At 42.1% G+C, this 25,320-nt stretch overlaps 1 protein-coding gene across 2 annotated transcripts in view; it reads right to left on the reverse strand.

The window, feature by feature from the left end:
* XG (Xg blood group) overlaps positions 1-23,228 on the reverse strand; it is a 36,879-nt gene extending 13,651 nt beyond the window's left edge. Inside the window, exons 1-5 of one of the 2 annotated variants that reach the window (XM_015426521.1) lie at positions 22,789-23,228; positions 12,248-12,283; positions 10,265-10,285; positions 8,357-8,419; positions 3,316-3,354 (exon numbers count right to left, since the gene is read on the reverse strand). In XM_015426521.1, coding sequence (XP_015282007.1) covers positions 3,316-3,354; positions 8,357-8,419; positions 10,265-10,285; positions 12,248-12,283; positions 22,789-22,846 — 217 coding nt within the window. In that variant the 5' untranslated portion in view covers positions 22,847-23,228. Of the gene's footprint in view, positions 1-3,309; positions 3,355-8,356; positions 8,420-10,264; positions 10,286-12,247; positions 12,284-22,788 lie in introns of both variants that reach the window. The other variant, XM_015426520.1, reaches the window with a different exon arrangement.
* Between the last annotated feature and the right edge of the window lie 2,092 nt (positions 23,229-25,320).

The raw sequence follows: 25,320 nt of genomic DNA on the forward strand, positions 1-25,320 counted from the left end.
TGACTGTTCTTCCCTTGCTGTTGCCACCTCACCTGGCTCTCCTTCCAGCCCTGACACAGGGCTGCTGCCCTCCTTAGGGCCAGGCCCTACTCCCCCCCACCCTTCTCCCTCAGAGTCCAGAGAGCCCTGGACTGTGGCAGTAAGTAATTTTTAAATAAATGCCTTATTCTTCAAGTTTAAGTACCTGTGTGATATTATAAAGCCAAGAAAGGACCACAATCTAATTACTTTCTGAGTTTCGATGCACTGAGTCAATAAAAACATAACAAATTTGTTGGTGTTATGTTGTTGCTTGTGTGCTAGGTAAAAATGCTATGAAGGCCATCCTTTGCAGTAAATGTGCAGCACCAAGCTCTCTTCAGGAAATATTTTAAACTCTGGCATGACCCAGGAATGACTTTTGAAACTGGATCACAGAGAGGTTAAAGCAGTGTTTGATCCTACATCCCCAGGCTACAGGCCAACCGGAGCATCACAAACCTGGAACATTTGGATTAGGTCTGGTGTAGATTGTGGTGCCTGTTTACTGAACTTTTGAGTCTTCTCAACCATTATATTTTATTCCAGCAATTTAAAAGATCCCATGCAACAAACAAGTTTTTGTAGTATGGGAGCAAAGGTAGGAAACTTAAACAGCAACAAAAAAAAGTATTTACAACAGAATTCATGAAAATTTCATATGAGATCCACAGAAATATGGACCTGCTTTCTAACTAAAATTCTGCCTTGTGGTTATAGATACATGCAGATAATGTCGTTCAAAGCAAGACAGGCAATTCTCATATTACAGTATGACAGGGATCATTCCCTTCTTTGAAAATAAAGCATGACCTCTAGCCCACATGGCACCTCACCAACTCTACTGGACACAAGATATTAGAGGCTGGGACAGTTGGATGCCATATCACACTAGGGAGAACCCCAGCAAATGACTTTTTATTTGTAGACTGAATAACCAGGGCAATTCTGAGCACAATTACCCCCTTCTAAGTCCATTGAAGACAATGGCTTTAGAAAGGTCTAAACTCCGTTTAAGATTGCCCTGGTACATGGCTGAGGAAAGAATTATCCCCACCCCCACCCCATTGGGACAGTACAGCATGATAAGCAAGACAGACAGATGAGTTTTGGAAGCAAATCACAAGGCCCTTTAAGGAAAGAATTCACATGCAATACTAATGTTGCACTGAAGAGATAAATATAATAGTATTACCTGTGTGCGGTAAAGGATTTCTGTATAGTAACAGATAGAAACACCATCTTTGGGTGTTAAAAACATGTCTTGTGTATTTTCTTGGCTGAGTATGCCTCCCAAATTACTTTTTCCCTTAAAAAGATTGTTCCTGACTCTAGATGAGTGTGATTCCCCCCCCCCCTTTGCCCTGACAAAAAATTAAGTACTTGCAGCCTTATTGCTGAATGGATTCCCTTTTTCCCTTTCAGCATGGTAATTCAACTCTGATATTTCTAGAAACAAAAACCTAGTTTGGAAGCCCAGGTTTTTGCAAAGACAAAATATAAGTAGCATCCTGTATATATTTGAATGCTATTCCCCCGTGACCCTCATTTGTCACAATTTGGCCAGGGTTTACATTGTGTTATTTGTTGACTGACCGGCTTTTACTACAGTAAATACATTGTGTTCGGCAAAGATAAGATTAAGAGGACAACAGAAAGAGTAAAAGGTAGAAAGGGACTAATTAAAGCCAGAGACTGAAGCCCAAATGGATCCTCTCCTCCCGGAGGCAAATAAAAGCAGTGCTTTTCAGGAAGACATTGAGGGGGAGACAGTTTTATGTGTTGCAATCTGCTGTTTTTCTATTGCTGCTAGTACCACATGTGTTTTTAGAATGAAGCCATTTTGTTAATATTTTTAGTCTGGTTTATAGTGGGTCTCATGAACATTAACTTTAAACTGTTTTCATTGTGATGGCATCTCATTGGGTTTATTCTGTGGCATTTTAAGCACCACAAGCCGTATTCCATACTGGATTGTTCCTGCCGTCCTGCATCCCCTGAAAAGTCAGGCACTCTCAAAGAATGGGCAGGAAGGGACTGCAGCTAGACAGAGGCATCCATAAAAATTGCTGACAGTCCCTCCTGCGTGAGTGGAAATGTCTTCTTCTCACACAAAGGCAAGAAGCTCCCAACTTCCTGGCATTTCCCATACCATCAGTTGCCTCAGAAGTCAGTTACCAAAGAAAAGGTATAATACATATGCGTTTCATATCAACAAAAATAAAATAAGTAATTCTGCTATGGATTTAAATCAATATTAATATTCAAATTAAATGTGCTTCTTGAGCAGCCAGTCTGAGGTTAGTCATGCCGGTCATGTGGTATCAAGTTGCCTGATGGATGCTGCAGGGTCTGGCCCTGATCAGTAGTCCCTCAAAGGCCAAAATAACCCTGGAAGAGGGTCTAGCCCCTTCCCCCTGCCTTTTTACAGAGAGAAACCCGAGGCTGGAAGGCTTGGAAATACTGTTGTAGTTGCCTTGCAACGGCTTCTGGGGTGTGTGTGTGATTTCAGATTTTTCTGCAAACCTAAGACTTTTTCCATGTTTGTCCACAGCTCTGGTCTTCAGATTTAAGTATCCACAGATGGGACCACATTAAGTATTAGACATATTGATATAGGTCTAATAGGTTGAAAAGCTCTCCTTTTCTTGCTTTTGTTCAGTACCCTCCCTAATCAGCACCTAGCATTGGGTTGGATCCTACAGACTCCCTGTGCAGTCAGGAGGAGTGGGTGGGTATAATTTTCCCTTCTTCCTCCAACAGTAGAAGTTGTTAGTGGAGAAAACTATCAACAGAAGGGAAAGGGGAGATGATGTCACCCAGTTCTGCCTCTTAACTGTGGCTTCCTCTGCTACATGACACTTTGTATGTGTGTGTCTCCTGACCCTTTGTATCAATTGGGGGTGTTAATCACAGTGGGTTGCTGTGAAAGTGGAATCCAGGGAAGATCTGTTGCTGTAAGCAACTGTCGCTTACAGTTCATAGCACCCAGCCCATAAATCTGAATGTGTGGTGCCATATTCTCAGGACTACAAAAGAATGAACATCTCACCATGTTGGGATTCCCCCCCCCCCCCCCCATCATAGTTTAGTACAGATTCATCCTTACTTCTAAAACACAGGCTGGCTGAATTTTTATCCAGATTACTTGGATTTAGACCAGTAATTTTTATTTCACTTAGCTTATCATAAGTCAAATATGCATTAGTGGTTTAAATCTGAGTTCACTGGTTTAAGGGTAGGGTTGGGGGGGGGGGAGGAAATGCTGCCAACACCTTAAAACATGCTTACCATTACCATTACCACCAAGGGCATCTTCTAAATCAAAATAATCATCTAAAAGAAACCAAAGTGAATTAACGTCATAAACATAGACAAAATGACTTGAACAACAAAAAATACAAGCAAATTTCTGCAAGAGTCAACATGAATAGCTTGGAACCAACAGTGCAATCCTAAACAGAATTACAGTCTTCTAAACCCTTTGACTTCAATGGGTCTAGGAGGGTGTAACTCTGCTTCAGATTGCACTGCAAGTATAGCTGTCATATGACATGTAAAATGTCCAACAGAGCATACTACATCTCGCCATTTCATTTACTGCATACTGAAAATTTGTTTATGGCACCAGTGTCCAATGCCAAATATTCAGTGTTTCAAAAGAGCCGTAATCTCATTGCTAACTAGAGCTGAGCATTTCTCCAGTTAAGTATTAAATCCTGGTTTCATTTTTAAAACATTAATTTTATTCTAACAGAAAGCATACTTTATTCATCAACAGGTTTAATATTTCTGCTGCTTGCAAAAACAAAGTAGTCACATTTTGCGTAAAACACTGCAATAGTAATTTCAAAAACGATAAGGAATTTACAGTTTAATGGTTTGCATCCTGTCAAACAGGTCCACGTGAGCAGAGGGTGGTGATTTTTGCTAATTCCCTCCTCCTGTGGCATCCCTTCTAATTCTACCTCATGTGATCCTTGGGGGTCCCCCCCCCCAGGAGCTACATATGGGGGGCATTTGGGGATGCAGAAGGAGGAAGGATGTGAGGAAGCCATGTTCCATAGGTGGAAATATGACTACTTGCTGTAAATTTTGATGAGACCTTAGTCAGTGAATGTCTCTTTAAAAGGCTCTGAAGTGGATTTTGCTGACAACAGGTGATGTGAGGAGGGGGGCTCCTTACACACACACCCCAGCTGGTTTACTGAGCCTAAAGAACCCCCAGTGAAAAGTTATTTGCATAACTTTGGAGCAGCACATGGAGTAATCCAAGCACTGGCAATCCCAAAGTTATGCAAATAACTTCCCACTAGAGGTTCATTAGGCTCAGAAAACACCTGGGAGGGGGGGAGGAGCCCTCTTCTCCACCCATACTGCTTGTCATCAACAAATGCAGCTTCCGGGGGTTAAAGTGACATTCTTGGAGCTGACCTGTGACTCTGATCCCAGAGACAACTCAGAAACCTATCATGTAGTTTAGCCTTTAGACAGATGTATCTGTGTTTAGGATTGCACTGTTAGAGAATCAGAGATTTTAGAAGTTTAGATTGCTGCTGCTTCAGTTTTGGTTCATATTTCTCCCCACATCTCCATCCTGAGGCCAAGACAAACTTCTGTCTTCCCTTTCTTGGCACCAGACAACCAGGAAATCCCCCCCCCCCCCCCCCCCCCCCCATCCAAAACCAGGAAACCCCCCCCCCCCCCATGGCCACAGTGTAGGCAGGAAAACAGGACTGCAACTAATCTCATCACACTTACTAAGGATAATAATAGCAGCTTCAGAAGGAAATAGAGCCTGGTCTGAGGCCTAGATTTTGACCCATTAATCCTGCCATATTACCACTCTTACTACAGGTAAAGGTAAAGGTTTCCCTTGCTTGAAAGCCAGTCGAATCTGACTCTAAGGATGCAGTGCTCATCTCCGTTTCCAAGCCAAAGAGCCAGCACTGTCCAAAGATGTTTCTGTGGTCATGTGGCCAGCATGACTAGATGCCAAGGCGCACAGAACACTGTTACCTTCCCACCAAAGCGGTACCTATTTATCTACTTGCAATTTCTTGCTTTCGAACTGCTAGGTTGGCAGAAGCTGGGACCAGAGACAGGAGCTCACTCCGTCAAGCGGCACTTGGGTCTCGAACTGCTGAACTACTGACCTTCCACAGTCTGCAGTTAAGCATCTTAACCACTTGAGCCATCGCAGCTTACGTACACCACTCTTACTATAGAAAGGTCTAAATCCACATTAACATCTCTTAGTAAAAGATTCCTGATTCAGATTGACCTGTTTTAGACAGCTTTGAAGTTCACAGCCAAACCCTACTCCAGTGAGGTTGTTGGAGTGAGTGACTCAGCATGCCTGGGCATGGGGGGGGGGAAGGTGTTACATCACTCTAAGGGTTTATAGGTATTATCTCCTTGAATGGGATGCCTCCCTTTGTCTTAACCTGGGATTTGACCTCTGACTCCTCCTCTCTCTTTGTCCTCTCTCTCTTCATGTGGCCTTCCATGGAGACACATGTCTCTGCATGTCTCTCCTGTAGAAACAATCCCCTCATACACCCACACACATGATGCCAGACAAGCTGGCCATTTGTGATAAAGGACTCTTTAGATTAGGCTTCTTTTCTCTCCTTTCAACAGCAACCTGAATGTGAAATGCAGGGCTTTAAAAGAAGAAGTAGTAGTAGTAGTGCTGGAACTTTCAAGAGGGAAATGAAGTTTTCAACCCGTATACTGAAAACTCATGAACTTTTAAACATTTTAAAAATAATTTTGTCAAAGAGATTCTGGAACTCCGTTCCGGCATGTACCCCCAGGAAAAAAGCCCAGAATATATGTAAGTTTACCTTTTTTGCAATATACTTCTTGGGGGATTTATTTACTGTACTCAGTACCATGCTTCTATGACTGGGCAAACTCTGTTATATTAACCAAATATCCCAGTAGAAATAACTGAGACAGCCTCCAAATTCACTCTCTTCCTGAGCACAGACAGCCCCTGCTTTCCCCTTATTTGACAATAGTAGGAGGACCCTTGCTCTACTCTCTTCCTCCTCTGGATTGAATGGCATACCTTATAAACCCACCTTCTTCATTCCCTGCCCATTTCCCAAGCCTACAAATCAGGTGGAGTTAGGTAACTATACTCCCTGCTTTATCCTCTCACTTAACCTGTTTTGCTTCTTGGCTTCCCCTGGTTGTGTGTCGCATACTGCAGAGTGTACTTGGAATAGGTGGCTCTTAATGTGGGCATTCTAATGATTGTGATAGCTTGAGTACATTACTTATCCAGGCCAGGGGCTTCTGACTTCAGTGTGCCTGGATTCTCAGTATTTTTTTTCAAGCTCGCAGAGGAACTTCACCACTCCCATTATAGCCGGTTCCCTTCCTTTTCCATTCCCTTATATGTGTGTGTTGTGTTATTGCCCTGATGGGGGCATTCCTTTAAAATGGGATTAGTACCTCAGCCAACAACTTTAGCATGGGAGTGGAAGGTGACAGGAGGGTTTCTTCCTTATGCTTAGGTATGGGCTATGCTGGAAAGTCAGGTACTTTCACACTGATATGTCATGGGTCTCCATAACCACACACAGTGAAATGCTTGTGTGGTGTAAATGGACTCTAGTTCACTGAAGTACATGCATTCAGACAGCACAGTGAAGCTTGACTAAACTGGGAATGTCTGGGTGCAAAAAGGGGAGCATGTGCACATAGCATTAAAAACTGTGCTTGTTCCCAAATGGACTTTACGGCTTGTCATGAGGTCTGAATGCTATCCCTCACTCTTGCCCTCATTTGCTAAAGAGCAACTGAGGCTGTGATCACATACACTAAATAATTCACTTTCCAACTGGATTTTACTGTGTGAACTGGCAACATCCAGATGGAAAGTGAATTGAAAGTGGGTTATTTAGCGTGTGTGATTGCAGCCTAAATGTGCAAGCAGCACTCGTTCCTGCCCTTGCTGACACATCGCACCATTTAAGAAGTCAATTGATTGATTAATTAACAATATTTGACATAAATGGATAGCTGTGTTAATCTGTCTGTGGCAGTAGAAAAGAGCAAGAGTCCAGTAGCACCTTAAAGACACAAAATATGTGACAGGGTAGGAGCTTTCGTGAGTCACTGCTCACTTCTTCAGGTATGAGCTTTCATGAGTCACTTGAAGAAGTGAGCAGTGACACACGAAAGCTCCTACCCTGCCACACATTTTGTTAGTTTTTAAGGTGCTACTGAACTCCTGCTCTTTTCTACTGCAGCATTTGATCTGTCAATCAACCTGCATATTAAACATCTCACCAACAGATACATTAGGCAGATGAGGTCACCTGCTTCCCAGCCTCCCTCTTCTGTTCCTGCCACCATTTTGCAGGGCAGTAGGGGGAAAACAGCATAAAAGCATGGTGTGATGTCAGTTCTAGCAAATACCTGGAAGTGTTATCGTATCACTAATATGACGCTGTAGGATTCAGCCAAAACTCAAGTTTTGATGCATCCAAGAGTGTCAGGTTGGTGTCACATAGCTGGTGTCACATAGCAGTTCCAGGTAATGACCAGAAGTGATGTTGCATCATTGTCTCAACATCACTCCCCCCCATCCCCACCTCCTCCTCTCTCCCATTATTATAATTAGGGTTGCCAAACCCCCCGGTTTGCCAGGGGTCCCCTGTTTTGGGGTGGTTCTACCCGCTGCCGGCCAGATGGCCGGTGGGGGAAGCCCCACCCCAACACCCACAGCCACCCATCTCTCTCCCTTTAAGTGTATGGAACCCGTGTTTCTTCCCAAGCCTGATCTCTGCAAGCTTGCAGGGAAATGCCAGCTTCGTGCTCTTAAAAGGGAAACGCGGCTGCTCTTAAAGGGGAAATGCCGGCTCCTGCATTTAAAAGGGAAACGCCGGCTCCTTTAAGTGCAGGGAACTACCATTTCTGGAGATCTGGCGCATGGGCAGGTGGGGAGGGCGGACGTCCCCAACGTGACGTCATCACGTCGGGGATGCCCCGCCCCCTCCAGGAACGCCCCTAAAGTCCCCCGCTGGGGGTGGAAGATGGACTTGGCAACCCTAATTATAATGAATTCTTATAAATCTTTCAAATGCTGCTTTAATGTATTTTAGGGTTTACAGCCAATTGATACACTAAGAAAACATTTTTTAAAAAACTTAATAGCATTTCCCTAACACAGTTTATACATTCCTACAAACTTGTTGAAAGGCTAAAATGCTGACTACTGAAATAATGAATAAAAACAAATCCATGAGCACAAACAAAATTTTCAGAATCACCAGAATGAAGACCATCTTTGTAGATTATAACAATGGAAATAAATTCATACCTCTATTTCCATGGCCTCCTGGTGGTGGTCTCAGAGTTGGATATAGAGGTTTAGGACGATTCCCTATAAAGGATATATATTTCCAGATATTTACTCTTATCAGCTCAACAGGTATTTCCTTTCTTTTGAAAGAAATGCATATCATCCTACTTAGGATCACGATGGGAGTGATCTTCAGGCTTGTTTTTTTTCTGACTCAGATGTGGCAAACACATAATGAAAATTGCAAACATGTTTATGTTAGCCAAAGTTTTCCATATAATTTGGCAGGCTGGGGAGGATGTCAACACAAAGTTATTCAGGTCAGAGAGAAACAATATTCTGTTACTATAAAACAAGAGTTCTCCAGAGTGGCACCAATGAGTGCCATGGTACCTGCCACTACTTCCCCTGGCTCCTGTAGAGCTTTTCAGAATGCGGATAGGGCCTTTATAACGGCAGGGCTTGTTATTAACTGTCCTCATTCAAGTGAAATGGTTTTCCATGGTTGCAATAGTAACTACAGCCAATCAAAGATTCTGAGGACTTGTAAACTCCCAGGTTTTCCTTAGTCAATGCAGGATTCCCCCATCAGACCTGAGCAACTGTTGCCATGGAATTATTTTGCAAAGCAGAGAGGGAGCTTTGTTCTAGAGTCTAGGGAGCTGGGTTGTTGCATAAGGGGAGATGAGTGTTCAGGAGTAGAAGCCCAACCAATAATACTAACCTTGACAGATGGATAGCCCGACTCTTGATAAGGCAGCTTCATGTGTTCAGTGAGTCTGCCATGCAATTCTTTTGCAAAGTGAGGAGGGGGGTATTGCATTTGGCTCCACCTTCAGTGGCAGCCATTTTGGGGGAGGCACACCACCACGCCCTCTCACAAGTTAAAAAAAGGATGGGGATATAAAAAGTATAGGATTTGCTAGGTAAGCTGAAGGACCAAAGGTTAACATACTGGGGCCTTTCAGTCCTGCCAGGTGTGTTGCTTTCAGGAAGGGTCTACGTTGCAAACCTTTCGATTTGCTCTGGCAAGGCTGCCTAAATATATCATTTTACTGTTGGATGCTGTATGTTCTTTCTACCATATAGCTTTGTTTTATTATTTTGATTTTTAGATATTTTTACATTTGTGAGATGTCTTGAGTTTTTGGAAAGACAGCATAAAAATGTTTTAATAATAAATTTGAGAGATACATCATTCCGTGCCTTATCAGTACTCTAAAACTGATACATGCACAATTGTTATTTGTTCTGTTTCCCTTAATTAGTTCACATCTCTCCACTCATGCCATGTGTCTCTCTCACCTTCAGGCTAACCAGATGTCTACATATTTATGTATTGCCTACACATACAAAGTAAAATTTGGGGCATCTGGCGGTTCTGAAATTGGCACAGGTATGTGATTCCACTGCCAACCACCCAGCTAAAGAGCAGCTGCTTCTTTTATGGCTAGGTGCCCAAACGTTTCACCTGTGAAGAGTAGTTTGTTTGTTTTTTAAAGCAAAAAGGGATTTTTCATATACTCCTATCGAAAGGGAGCAAAACATACAGCATCACTGCTTCCCATGCCCCAGTTCCCACTGGGAGTTGATAAAAAATTTTCACTCAGTCTTTCATGGCTCCTATCAGTAGTGAATTATTCTTTTTGACCTTTTCCAGAATTTTATATCTCATAAGCCAGAATGAGTACAGCTTATGCTGGAGATAAGCAAGATGGGCACTTCAAAGTCAATATCAAAATTCAGTACAAAATGGACAATTTGGAAAGCCCAAAATAGAAATCTGGAATTGATACTACTGTCCAAAAGCTACTGGAAAGTCCCAGTTATAGGCTTGGAACTTGTATGTATGAACCTCACATTGTGGCTTCATTCACTGATATATGACATGTACGTTTACTTGGACAACTGAAGTCTGGTACTCACCCCCTGGAGGCTTCTTGGTGACTGCGTAAGAAAAACCAGAATTAGTGCATCTTTCCGTTGTTACCTAGCCTATTTTTATCCTGCTCTGTCTCCAAATAAGCTCAGGGTGAGGTACATGGTTCTTCTCCCCTCTATTTGATCCTCATAACAACTCTGTGAGGTACGTTAGGCAGAGGGAATGACTGACAGAAGCTCACCCAATGAACTTCCATGGCAGTGTGGGGACTTAAGCCATGATCTTCCACTCAGATCCCAATCAACAATCCCAGTTATAAAAAGAAGATATTTCTTTCACATTGACCAGATATTTCCCACCCTTACTAATTAAAATATGGTTTTTACTCCCCTTTAAAGTACCAAGAACTCAATGAGTCCCATGGGTTTGTATTTTGGTAGCAGGAGGCATTTTGTCAGGCATTTTTAAAATTCATAAGCCATTAATGTTGGATAACCCTGGAGTCAACAAGGACAATTAAGTTTAGAGTTCAGGGTTTCATATCCATATGAATGCACATGCATGATCTGGAGAAAGAACAGTGGATTTTAATGAATTTTAAAAAGTTGCTACACATGAGTGCTTTTCAAAAGAAGAAGCCATGAAGAACAGCATGTACATGTTATGGCATATGGTTCCACTTGAAAACCTCTTGCAACCAATTGTCAAACTGGTTTTGGAACATGGAATTTAAAGAACCTCTGGGAAGGCACCTTCTGTACCTCTGTAGTCTTCAAGAGCAGCCAAACTTTTATTTAAACCTCAAATTAAAAAGGGGGGAGGGGGAAGCATGTACAGAGTACACATAAACATCTTAGGATCCCTGTCTTAGAGTCTCCTGTGGTCAAAAACAGAAAAAGTAGCTTTCCAGTTAATTAACCTGAATCATTATCAGTTGATTTAATCAAACTGATTATGTTTTGCATTGTACCTTTGCATCCTGACTCCATCTAGCCCTTTTTGGTTACACCTCTCCCACCTTCAGACCTGACTAGAAGGGCTGAAGGATATCCATTCTTATTTGTATCTGACAGAGTGAGCTTTGACTCACAAAAGCTTATACCCTGGAAAATTTTGTTGGTCTCTAAGATCTCTACTGAACTTGAATTTCGTTCTATTACAACAGAGTAGCATAGGAACCCGCCTGAAACTATCTATAAAACGTGCAGAAATTATCATCAGATATGGTAAATATTATTTTGAATAATATATATTTAACTTCATTTGCTTTGTTGTTTGACTAAATATAATTAAAAGGGCTTTTTTACAAAAGAAAGAAAAAAATTGTATTCAGGATTTCGTAGTGACCTTTGTGAAATTAATGGCTATTGACCCGAACAAAAAGTGAGTCCAGTGGCATCTTTAAGACCAATGAAGTTTTATTCAAGGTATAAGCTTCCATATGCGCACACATGTCATACACCTGAAGGAGTATGCATACAAAAGCTTTTTAGAGTTGCCAGGTCCCCTCACCATCGTGGCGGGGGGGGGGACTTAGGGGGGATGTTCCAGGGGTGGGCAGGACATCGTGCTTGACAATCTGGTTTTTGGGCAAAACTATGGGGTTTTGGCTTCAAAACCATAGAGTTTGCCCAAATACCTGAATGGCACTGTGCAACGTCCCAGCATGACGACATCACCTGGAGGTTTGGGGGTGGGGCTTCCCCCACCAGCCAGCTGGCCAGTGGCAGATCAAAGTGGAGGAACCCCCACTGGGGCCTGGGGGATGGTAACCCTAAAGCTTATACCTTGAATAAAACTTTATTGATCCTAAAGAGCCACTAGACTTGAACTTTGTTCTGCCGCTTCAGGCCAACACGGCCACCCACATGAATCTGGCTGTTGAGGATTGTGCTATAAATTTGTTCAAGTTTTTATTTGCTTAAAACCATAAATCATCAGTATTCACTAAAGGAATTTACAGAATAAATCAATATTTACATCTGTATCCCATGGTTTGGCTGAATAGCTTCTCCAGTTATACGTACCTGAATCTAGAGCATCTAACAAGTCAAAGTCTTGGCCTATCATGAGAACACAAACATCACATCAGGGGTTTATAAATACCATGTGCTTTAATTCCTTTGTTAGTCTTTGGGGATTATTGTATATTTTATACTTTTCACATGGAAGCTCAGTAAAAATTCCTTGCATGTTCCACATTGGCAGCTTCAGTGTTTAGAGAGTTGCTACATCAATTGCCACCATAATGTGAACTTATTACTACAACTCACCACTACAAGATCGAGGATAGAGAGCCTCCGTGCATTTGTAACTGAATTGTTTAAATGTTTTTAATATGGATTTTAATGATTATGTACCAACCAATGTAAGCCGCCCTGAGCCTGTTTCCAGGGAGGGTGGGATACAAAGTGAATAAACAACAACAACAACAACAACAACAACAATAATAATAATAATAAGTTGTATCAGTCCATTCCTGAGCAAAGTTCCCTCCTTCTAAATCTATTGAAGTCAGTGTACTTAGAAAGGTGTAATTCTGGTTAGGATTGCACTATAAATCTTTCAAGAAAGTACAGCTGCTGGGTATAGAACTCTTATTGCGCATAGTGAGAGCAGCATGTTTCTCAGCCCTGATGGATGCTAGGATGCAAGTTTTTAGTCATGAAAGCTTCAGTATAAATTTTCCCCATCACAATACCCAACTGACAACTTGTCAGGAAATATGCTACATTTGAGACAGTTGGGCCACTTGACTGTAAATTGAAATAATAGAGCATTTATGAGTCTTATTCATAAACCCACCCTAAACATAGTCAAAAGTATGACTCTTGAAACATGGGATGCAACTACCAGCATCTAAAACCCAACTAGCGTACACTTCTTAAATGCTTGTGGGTAAATTCTCAAAGCAAGGTTAATGGAATTGTTCACAAGTAGTTTTACTTGCAGTATAACCAATCCCAAAGGAAAACAAATACATTTTTCATAGTGCCATTAGGAACACATTATTTGTTCTTGCAGTCCTGACTTTCTCCACCAATTTTTTTGTTTGCCCCTATAAGATCCGGCTCCCATCCTTAAACAAGTTACACATTTCAAGCCGGAGTGTGAATTACTTACCAAAACCTATTTCCCCATGCTATATGGTAAGTCTCTATTGAAACTAAGGCAGTGTTTATAAGCAGTTTATGATATGGAATGTCGATCTGCTGGCCAAGGAAGAAAAAGTGAAAAATTCCATTGGGTGTGTCCAAGACCTTGGGAATATGTAAAGTAGTTCTTTGAATCCTAGCCATCATGTTTCTGATTACTTATCACACGGATCATTATCATCATGTTCTCACTTTTCTAGACCTACTGCACATTTCTAGTTGTTATGAAAGGTGCACGGAATTTCATGTGAAGTCAGTAATCATATGGAGCTGCGGTCCATCAGTGGCTATTAGCCACAAGGTATAGGTAGGAACTCCTGGTCTGGGGCAAGTGATGCTCTGTCTTCTTGGTGCCTGGGGGGGGGGGGAACAGTGGGAGGGCTTCTAGTGTCCTGGCCCCACTGTTGGACCTCCTGATGGCACCTGGTATTTTTAGCCACTGTGTGACAGAGTGTTGGACTGGATGGGCCATTGGTCTGATCCAACTTTGGCTTCTCTTATGTTCTTATCCATGTAAGAAATGTTTGTATACATTATGGTAGGGAATCGGGATCACAGACCACAGAAAACATATTTTTGACTGCATTTCCATGATCAGGGTAATTGTGTGTTCCAGTCCTGGCTTGGGTTGCCAACGTTCAGGCGGTGACTGGAGAACTCTTAGGATTTACAACTGATCACCTGGAGAAAATGGCTGCTTTGGAAAGCGGACTCTATGGCATTATACCTCAAGGCCCTCCCCTCCCCAAACCTGCCTACCTCCACTATCCAAATCTCCAGATCTTTCCCAACCTGGAGCAGGCAGTCCTGGCTCTTTAAAAAACATTTATTTTTGCAGATTTTTGTGACAGTAGCAGGATCTGAAAGTCTTTTTTTTTTCCTTCAGAAAAAAGTATAATTTATATTTTTATCCTTTGAATTTATTTTTATTTCTGTTGGGGGGGAAATGAAGTACCTACTACTGAAAATGAAAATGTGTGGTGGTAAGTGTAGGTTTGCTCAGCTAGAGGACTGACAGGAGACAGAATTCACAATAAACTAAGAAGAAAGGGGCTGATAAAAAGATATACAGAAAGGACAGAGACATGAAGAAGACTGAAGAAAGAAGGGAGCTGAGAAAAGAATGGAAAAGTAAATAGAAACTAGAGGGGAGTCTGTTGATGAGATATCTATACTGTTGATAGAGAAGGAAACCAGGCAGGAAAGGTATGGAGACACGAAGAAGTGGACAAGGGCAATGTGAATAGTGGGAGTGGGCTATTTTTTCCAGGACGATCAGTTGGAGAACCCTGGCTACGCATCTCTAGTGAAACAGGAAGTGCGAAAGGTGGGATCAAAACTGAAATAATGGTGATAGATTTAATTCATACCTCTTTCTTTCTAAAACTGTATTCAGTCTATAGTCTATCCATTACAGAGCTAATCCAGAAAAACGAGACAGTACGAATGATAAATACTGTGACACGTTATATGTTTAGAATAAAATAATTTAACTTTAGATGACAATAGAAATGCTATGGCAGAAAATCTGATTAATGTGCAGTCTTACAAAAAAAGAACAACAACCAGTAACACAGAAACTTGCTTTTAGCACTGTTGCTGACCGAGAAACAGACTTTTTAAAAATCCCACTAAAATTAAAAGGTATAATATAAATATTCTGATCGGTGTCTTGACATTCATGCTGCTTAGCTCATTGTTGTGACTCTTCTTGAGTTAATTTTTTTAAAAAAGTCCATCAGGATAGATACTTTTGATCCAGAAAAAACACCAAGGCTTTTCTCAAACACTTCTATATCAGGACAATCTCTACTGGATTGGTAGGATTCAGAATTCAGTGATCAATGTCAGATCCCCCCATGTGGTGGAATCCGGTATTTACCAAGTGTTGACAATTTGTAATTGTTCTTCAAGACATTGTTAATGACTGCTGCCCAAGAACAGGCAAGATGCTATGTGCAAAACCACCAGTTTTGCCAGGGGCAGGGGATAGGATATCCTGTCACAGCACACCATGATACACTATGCACGCATGGTGAAATCACAGTTCTCCAGTTGTGAAAAGCATATGAGTTAAGACTGGAAATAGTGAGCCATGGCCTTAACGCCCTGACCTGGATAGCCTGATCTCGTCAGATCTCGGAAGCTAAGCAGGGTTGGCCTTGGTCAGTATTTGGAAGGGATATACAAGGAATATCAAGGTTGTGACTCAGAGGCAGGCAATGGCAAACCACCTCTGAACATCGCTTGCCTTGGAAACCTCACGGAGTCACCATAAATAGGCTGTGACTTGATGGCAAGAGAAAAAAGACATGTCATAATACTATAAACACAGCCACCACAACCATAATCCATTATGTTTACATATCTTTAGTCAGGGGTCTTGTTGTAGAAAAAGAGCTGCCGGAGCTCATTAGCATAACTCATTAGCATAACTTATTTGCATATGCCACGCCCCCTGACATCACCGGAAGTGACAGAAGGCCACACCCCCTGACATCACCGGAAGTGTGTCAGAAGGCCCGGCTACTTACCCTCCTGCTTCATCCTCATTCCCAAACGGAATGAGGATCGAAGCAGAGGGCGGGGTAAAGAAGGGGGCGGGGCTTCACCACGTGACCGCCCCGCCCCCTAGAGGTTCTCTTCCGGAGCTCCGTACCTGAGAGCTCCCCCCCGACTAGAGCCCTGTCTTTAGTTGTCCTTCTGAATCTACCTGCTGAAGTCCTAAAATTAGATCTGTCTAACAAGCTGGTTTGACCGCTGATATAATATATAAAGTACCATTAGTTTGGAAGACTTCAGGTCCTGGCCCAATGCCAAGACAAATTACACTAGAGGAAGCACATTATATTTAAAGACTAGGCCAATCACAGGATTGAGGCAAACAGATGGGTAAGCAGAACCTTTTTTCCTACTAAAAATGGTTCCTTATGGTATCCTTCCTACCCTGTTTCCCCGAAAATAAGACCTACCCCAAAAATAAGCCCTAGCAGGATTTCTATGCATTTGTGGTATAAGCCCTAGTGTGTCTTCTTGAGAAAAAATAAATATAAGACAGAGTCTTATTTTCGGGAAAACACGGAAGTTGAAACAGGGCAGGGTTACTAATATTTGTACTGTATAGCTTTGTTCCAGTGAGCGTGCCCAGCGTCATGACGTCACATCCGGGCAGCGCTCAGGACGCCGGGCAGGAGCCCCCCACCTCCAGGTAAAAAAGATTTGGCAACCCTACTTTCCCCAGACTATTTCCTCTTTCTTTTCTCCTAGCAGTCTCTATAAACTCTCCCCTTCCCTGCTTCCTTCTCACCTTTCCACCCAACAACCAGCCTTTTTGAATCAGCACTCAGTTTTCAACTTTATTATTTATTTACTTCATTTATGCCCCACCTATGGGGATTCAAAGCAGCTTATATCATTCTTCTCTCCTCCACTTTATACTCACAACAATGCTGTGAGGTAGATTAGGATGAGAAATAGTGAGTGTCCTATGGTCACGCTTCAGATTATTATCTTCGTTTCAGATATCTTCTTCCAGAATATCATAATATTGTAAAACATCAAGTTCAGAATATCTGAGTTCTTCAGTCAGCTTCTACATTCATTCCAAATTGTTGCAAAGTACTGAAAGAATGGTATAAAGTTTCACACAGCGGGCTACCAGTTCATAATTCCAGTCTCTGGATGTAAATATCCACTAGGGTTACCAGGTCCCAGCAGAGGTTCCTACACATTGGGGGGCTTTGATCCACCACCAGCCAGCTGGCCAGTGGGGGAAAACCCACCCCCAAACAAGGACATTGTTGCACAGTGTCTCCATTGTGATGACATCACTTCCAGGGATGTTGCATGGCAACACTTTAGTTTTTGGGCAAACTGTATGATTTTGTAGGCAAAAAACCCATAGAGTTTTACCCAAAAATCAGAGCATCGTGCACAATGTCCCACCCCCAAATCCCCCTGCCATGACAGGGGTGCTGGCAACCCTAGTATCCACAGAATTGGTAATTTAATTGATTTTGTAAATTATTGATAGTTTAAATTATTTTGTAAAGTGGAACTGTCTAGGAAATCTGGTAGGGTGGGTTGCTTTCTAATGGCACTGGGAGGGAAAGCTTCTGGGTAGACACATACATAATCAAAGGGAAACCAGAAAGGAAAGCTGCTATGCCAGTTTTAGTGGATGTGTCCGGCAGGCCCACTTAAGTTCTCCTGTCATTTCCCCCCAAAGTACCCCTCTAATAAGCATTTTCACCTTAAATGAGAGGCTATTCTATGCACCTGCCATTTTTAGAGGGTGCTGATACCTCCCTCAATGACCCACACATCTTTTGAAGAGTGTTTATATAAGCTATCCTTCCTGTTAGCATCTATGCTGTAGTAAACAATTACAGTAGTCATACTAATAACATCTTGAGGCACACATTACTATCACATATTGAATGCAACATCTAAAAGGCAAGCACTCACCAACAATCTTCAGAAAAAATTATTCTTATGAAAGTCTGCAGAGCATATCAAAGTACTAAGCCATTATGTTCACTATATTTCAGAGACAAGTAAGAATGTAGCCTCAATGTATTATGTTTACTAAGAAATCTTATAGTATCCATGCTAGTAACATCTTAAAGGCATACACTCACAGTGTGTCTATCTGTATATATTCTGTAAAGACTTACTCAAAATATTAAACCAGAATGTCAGTAGGTAACCTGTAAGGGCAATAAACCATATGTCTACAAAAAATGCAAAAGCTCCATCGAAAGATTACGCCCATAAGGATGATACGTTTTAAGCCTATAAATCCAAAAGGCTTCACATTGTAGCAACTGCTTATGAACATCAGTTTGATTAAACCTGTTAGTGGTAACAATTTCTAATACTAAGAATCTAAAATCTTCAGAGTTATGGCCCTTGTCCAGAAAATGCTGGACCAAGGGCGCACATCCATATATTTGTGTTTTATGCGGGATTTGTGTCCTGTGATCCGTGTTCGAAGGGATCAAGTTGACATACCTACGTAATTTAATTCACAAGAACATTGTAAAAGATACACAACCCAATTGGTAGAACAGTTCGAAAAGAATTTGATTTCACTTTTGAAATTGACAGCCAGAGTCTTAGTTTCCCATGATTGGGCACAAACGGAGCATCTAAAACATTTGTGGTGCCCTGTAATGGCGGGCTTAGGGGCACTATGTGGAAACAAATCTGGAAACAATAAGGGTGTTCCGTATGCTATCTGTTTTATGAAAGCCTATGTAAGCTGCGGTGGCTCAAGTGGTTAAGATGCTGAACTGCAGGCTGTGGAAGGTCGGTAGTTCAGCAGTTCGAGACCCGAGTGTGCCGCATGATGGAGTGGGCTCCTGCCTCTAGTTCCAGCTTCTGCCAACCTAGCAGTTCGAAAGCAAGAAATTGCAAGTAGATAAACAGGTACCACTTCGGTGGGAAGGTAACAGCGTTCCGTGCGCCTTGGTGTTTAGTCATGCTGGCCACATGACCACGGAAATGTCTTCGGAGAGCGCTGTATCTTCGGCTTTGAAACGGAGATGAGCACCGCAACCCTAGAGTCGGACCCGACTGGCTTTCGAGCAAGGGAACCTTTACCTTTACTTTTTATGTAAGGTTTATCTGAACAGCCAGAAGCATCACCCAAAATATGCCAGTGTTTGAAAATAATATTACTAATAGAATAAGCCAATGGTGTATAGTCAATTGTGCAAAAAAAAAAAATAGACTCCTTCTTCAGTGCTGTTTCTTTAAATTAAGCTAGCCCGTTGCACAGAATAGGCATGACTGAAAGCTCTGGTGGCCACCTGTTGGGGATAACCCTGTAGAAGAAACTGGTTGTGCAACTTCGTGCATTCTCCTTGAAAATGCTCAAAAAAGGTAGAAATATGGCTACTATAAGACCTTTTAGTAGAAGTAATACACTGAGGCTACACTCTTATTTGTCTTTGAAATATGGTGAACATGAGAATTTGACCTTAGTACTTTTATATGCTCTGCAGACTTTTACAAGAATTGTTTTTTTTTAGGATTGTTAGTGAGTGCTTGCCTGTTTGTATATGTTTTAGATACTGTATTAAATATGTGATAGTAATGATTATTATTTTATTCTTATAGACTTGTTAACTGTATACAGCCTCAGTCTACAAATGTTAAAAATGATTCTTGCAGTTTGAAGTTATACATCAGTCCTGTTCAGAAGAAGACTCACAAAACAAATACTTTATCCAGAATTTTCACCTATCTATTATTTTGGACCTTTGTTTTGGACTTCTATCTCCTTTATATATAAAAGCCGAATGGTGGTGGCACTTCTCTAGAACATTCCATACGCTCCGGAATTGGTTGGCGCCCTGGTGTGTCACTCAGAATCTGTCCCTATCCACTGGCTGCATTGCTTGAGTCTCACCTCCAACATTCTAAACAGTTTGCTGTTCCTCTCCCCACCGTAGCCAGTCAGCACATAGAGGTTATTTGCATATGCAGCCTCATTGGCCTTTCCCTTGGAGATCACTCAGAATTACAACTGCTTTCCAGATGGCAGAGATTTGTTCCCCTGGAGAAAATGGTGGGCTCTGTATCCTTATATGCTGCTGAGGTGGCCCCCCTATGACAGTCAATGTGATGTAGCAGTCAGGGCTTCAGAGCACGGGAGAGGCTGCAGGTGTGTGGGGGGTGGAAAGCTGAAAAGTGAGGGGAAAATAAAGGTAGGTTGATGATTGGCTGGGAAGGAGAAAGGGTTGTCAACTCCAGGTGGGAAATTCCTGGAGATGTGAGGGATGGAGCCTGGAGAGGGTGGGGTTTCAGGAGGCGTGGGACCTCATACAGGTACAAAGCCATAGACTCCACCCTCTAAACCAACCATTCCCTTCTGGGGAACCATTGTTGCCAATCTCCAGGTGAGGGCTGGAGATCACTCAAAATTACAACTGTTCTTTAGGTAGCAGAGATCAGTTCCTCTGGAGAAAATGGTGGACTCAGTGTCATTATAACCTGCTGATGTCGCCACAGCAAATTGACACTGAGTGTCCAAGGCCAGGGCACCCGCCCAGAGCCTCTTTCTAGATACCGTTGTATTTATTTCCACAACGAACCTTTTTCCTAGTTGTTATATATTATTTTGTACCTTACATTGATTCATATTGCATTGTTATTGTCATATGTTACACTATTTGAACACAATTCATGAGTAATTGTTTACTTTAGTGTCTATACACAGCTTTGTGTTTTCTCTTTCTTATTGTTAATCTGTGGCTGTGGTTCTCTGTTTTTTTGAGCTTCTATGCTGTGCCAACTTTAAAAAAAAGCAGTGTGCACGAGCAATACCATATGAAATTATATCTGTGGTAGCAGAGCTTACCAGCACCAATAGTGGGTATCCCCTCCTATGGCTGTTACAGTGAGGGTAAATCATTTCAGTTTCAAGTACTAAATTTGGTGACCACCCCTGAGGCATCAGTTCAATAGTGAAGGGGATGTTCCTTTCATTGCTGCACTGATGCCTCAGACCAGGACCACAGGGCTAGTGTGACTTCAAAGAACTAGGACAAGAATGCCCCTTAGGGTGGATATGATACATGACTCAGAGTCTTTGTGACTAGGGACAAGGGATCTGGCATGCATCCCTCAAACATTGTTAAGTGTCTAGCAGGGCACGGCCTGAACAGAATATTTTCAGATGGAAACTGCAGTGGAGTTGCTGGGATTTGGGGGAAGCCTATGTAGAGGAGGCCTGACTTTTTTTGGCATCAGATTGTTACCCACACTGAACTAGAGTTTGAATCACTTAAAGTTACAATGACAGGAATTAAAGACAATGACAGATATTCCAAGGCTATAGTTCTGGTTTGAAGCTATGATACTTTGTTTCTTAGATGGACTTGTCTTCATAGATTTTTAAATGAACTTAATGGCTGTATTCAAAAAAATTTATCCTTTTCTCCTAGTTGTAATACTTGACAAAACACGTGATTCAGTCAAGCTTGGCAGTTTCTCATATAACAAATCAAGAATCAGACAATGTAGCCTAAAGAAGAGAGAGCTTATTCAAGTTTGGCAAAGAAGGATAATCCACACAGTCTCATTAAATCTGGTATGTGGAATTTCTTGTTTGGGAAAACCTACTGGGAGTTGCCTCTTTATCTCTGAAGCACTTAATTTCCACATACACAGGCAGTCTTGTATATGGAGCAGTGTGTTTTATATACGTTATGTTCCCTGCAAAAGTGACACACAGAGTGTATATTGGCAGTATTTTACTACTGGTTTCCATTAAAGAATAGTAGAATTTCATTGTGGTTTCTATTTGCACATGGATGTTGTTTTACCATTTTACATCTAAAAGAAACTAACACATTAAGATTCCTTTTTATCTCCTGAAAAAGTGACAATTGTTTGGTTTAATTGAGTATGGTTAGTTTCAGCCAAGTAAGAAGAACAGTTTATGTAACAATGACCAAAATCCATCTAACTACACAGAAAGTGTTTAAAATACTTGAAAAAGCTATGTAAATAAAGCAGCCAGATGTGTGGAAAGCAGTTCAGAGCCTAGTGAATGCATGGGGCACACTTGGCAGGCTAGAGTAGACACCCGAGGTTCCTACTGTTTCTATATCTGGTAATAATAGAACAGCTTTACTTATATCTAGAACTTACTTTCCGGGATAGCCTCCTTTTCTTAAAACTCCAATCTTTGTTACGTATTTTACTATATTAGAGAACAGAGCAAGATATACAAAGCTACCGCATTAAACAACAATCTAATTAAAACCCACCAGATTCTTTTAATTCACCTGATTTGTATTGTATTGTTTTGTTTTAAAATTCTAACTGATCCCCCTTTATAAGGCTTTACTTATTTATCAAGAAGTCTGTTCACAAGGTGAGTTATAACTATTTAAGTAAGGCTGGAGCTGCTACGTGGCAGTGGCAAACCAACTCTGTTCCCCTCTTGCCTGGAACCTGTGCCTGGACCCCATGGATGCAGTCACCATGACTTAGTTCAAACTCAAAGGTAACTTCTTCTTCTTTAACTCGTTTTATGATCTATGTTTATAATTTTGTTTTTAATTCTTAGTAACTTTGCTGGCCCTGATTGGGTGGAAAAGTAGGACCTAAATTTGGTAAATAAGTACTAATAAATGCCAGGATTTGACCTGGAATGCATGAACAACAGATTATCTCTGACCATGCACAGAGTGCATTTCAGTGCTGAGTAACAACAGCCTGATCACAAATATCTAGACCTGGAGAGCAAGGCTTTGTATCAAGCTTGAGCCAGCCACCTTTCATTTTAGAACTAAAACTTTGAAAATAGGAACAGCATTTAAAAATAACCGTTACCATAAGATTGAAAATTTCAGTTTAGCCCCACAGCCCAACTTGAACAGTGTTCAATAGCTTCTTACCTGACACATGGAGCAGAAAACATCCTGTACACAAAAGGGCCACTGTTAACTTCGCCATGATCTCGTCTTCCACTCTTTCAGAGGCTTTGTCTGACAAAGGTGTTAAAGCACTGCTGGTTCTTTCCAAGTGTTAATTAAAAAAAAAGACTAAGCAGGTAACAATATAATTTCCCATTCAACCATGTGCTACTTCCATTCTGCATTTGTCTGAAACATCCGTATCATTCAAACAAGAAAAGATTTGGAGGGGAAAGTCAAAATCCAGACACAAATTAACTGAGGCAGACTCTGGGCTCTGTCATAATAACACCCACATGTCCACATTCTCCTTCTTAACCAATCAGTGAGATGCATGTAGGTTAAGAAAAGGGGTGGGGGAAACTGCTTATATCACAGCCAGTAACACCATCCAGCACTTCTTCCAGCTCACTTTCCTTCCCACAGAGAAGACACTCAGCCTTTCAAACTAATTCTCATATGACTACGAGTCAAGTTGGGTGTGGCATAACCTTGCTTCACATTAATCCACAACAGATTTTTTCCAGCCGTGTGATGTAAAGCTACTTGAGTGCTATCGTCCACATCTTTACTGGTTGGAAGGTAAGGAGCCATTGTGGAGATGACTGTTCTCATTGGCTTTCCCGTCTGTAATTAAAAAAAAAAATTAAGGCAGAGAAAAGACAGAATGGGTGCGTAAACTTTGTATACACTACCAATTAACAACTGCCAGACTTGTCCTCAATGGAGAGCTATAGACAGTGCAATGCAATTTAAACTTTTTTTTTTATTCCAGAGTTAACTCAAATGCTTGTAAAAAAACAACTTTTCTCCAGTTCAGTAGTAGGTTACTGTATTAGGCAACCTCATTAATCAATAGTGCCTTTTAAAATGGAAGGTCTGAAAATGCTGCCATCTAGAGAAAGTAGATTTTTGTGTGGAGTTCCTGTGAGCTACTGCATCGCAAAGGGCAGGCTTCTGAGATATAAACACCCTGTAAGAGTGGGTGAAAGTGCACCTGTTGGGGAAATGTCTGTAGTCTGGAGTGGGCCTTTTTCCTCCCAGTACCTTGTGGCATCCAACTGGAAACCAAGAACAGCCGCCCCAGAGCTGCCAAGGGAGGTCTTCCATCTGTGTTAAGTTTGTAGAACAAAATTGGAGTCTGGTAGCATCTTTCAATACCAAGAAAATGTCCAGGGTGTAAGCTTTAGTGAATCAAAGCTCACTTTGTCAGATATGAGGGGGAAAGACATTCACAAACCAGATCAGGAACTCCACTGGGGACACATCCACCTGGATCCTGAAGAAGAGACAAGCCTGACTTCTCACAGGGTGGTGATGAATGAGAGCTAAAGAGCCCTTCCCCCCCCCCACACGCACACCTTGGCCCTTTCTGCACTAACAACTCACTGTAGCTTACTCCTGAGAATCCAAGCAGTCACAACCTTTAAGGTTAACTTCATATTTTGTGTCCTTGCCCTCTGCACTATTCTTTTTTTCTCCAGCTTATTTTTGTGTATGCATTCTTCATCTACGACTAAACCTCATGTTTTTTGCTTAACTGTCGTTAACATCACTTGTGACCTGTGGAGGAGGTGTCCAATTGCCACTGACTTAGCCAAGTGTGTGAGCAAGGGATGGGGCACACTGCATCCTCCCCCTGTCCTCCTCGCTCTCCTACCCCCTTTGGCTAGCTGCTGCTGGGCTACTCCAGGTATGCATGACCCATAGAGGAATGCCAGCTTGGCAGCTGGCTGGCTGATCTGTCAGGAGGGGTGGTGTCCCAATTAAAAAGGGGAGGCCCTTCAAGCCTCTCCTATTGTTTCCAGGATCCGGCATACCTGAGGGACCAGCTTTCCCCATACAGGCCCCAAAGAGCACTTTGGTCGGGGTCACAACACCACCTAGTGACCCCGGGACCTAAAGAGGCCAGGCTTGCTGCCACAAGGGCCAGGTCCTTTTTGGTGGCAGCTCCTACCTGGTGGAATGAGCTCCCGGAGGAGATCAGGGCCCTGCGGGACCTTTTACAGTTCCACAGGGCCTGCAAGACGGAGCTCTTCCGCCAGGCTTTTGAGTAGGAGCTGCCGCCGCCACTATTACCACCATCGAGTACTGCAGAGCAGTGCCGTCGGGGTGGGCTGATTAGCCATCCGGAACATCTCGGCCCATAGCACGCCCCCTTTCTTCTGACCTCACTGTGACATATATAACAATGAGTATTTTAATCACCGATGCATTCTGTAAGATTGAATTGTGTTTTAAGTGGTTAACTGTGTAATTTTATCGCACTTTGGGTGCCTAAATTGTTTTAATCGTGTTGTATTTTATTGCACGGTTGTGCCTATGTAAGCCGCCCTGAGCCCGCATGCGGGGAGGGCGGGGTATAAATGTAATAAAATAAATAAATAAATAAATATTGTTTCCCATGGGTTATCCTGTCGTCCCTTTTAATACATCTCCCTCCAAGTTGTGTGCAGATTGGCTTTGGGGAAGGGGGAAAAGATCCTTCCCTAGGGTCCAATGTGCAAAGGATGG

Source organism: Gekko japonicus, unplaced genomic scaffold (assembly GCF_001447785.1).
Source record: "Gekko japonicus isolate JY-2015 unplaced genomic scaffold, Gekko_japonicus_V1.1 scaffold1206, whole genome shotgun sequence".
In the NCBI taxonomy this organism is placed as follows: Eukaryota; Metazoa; Chordata; class Lepidosauria; order Squamata; family Gekkonidae; genus Gekko; species Gekko japonicus.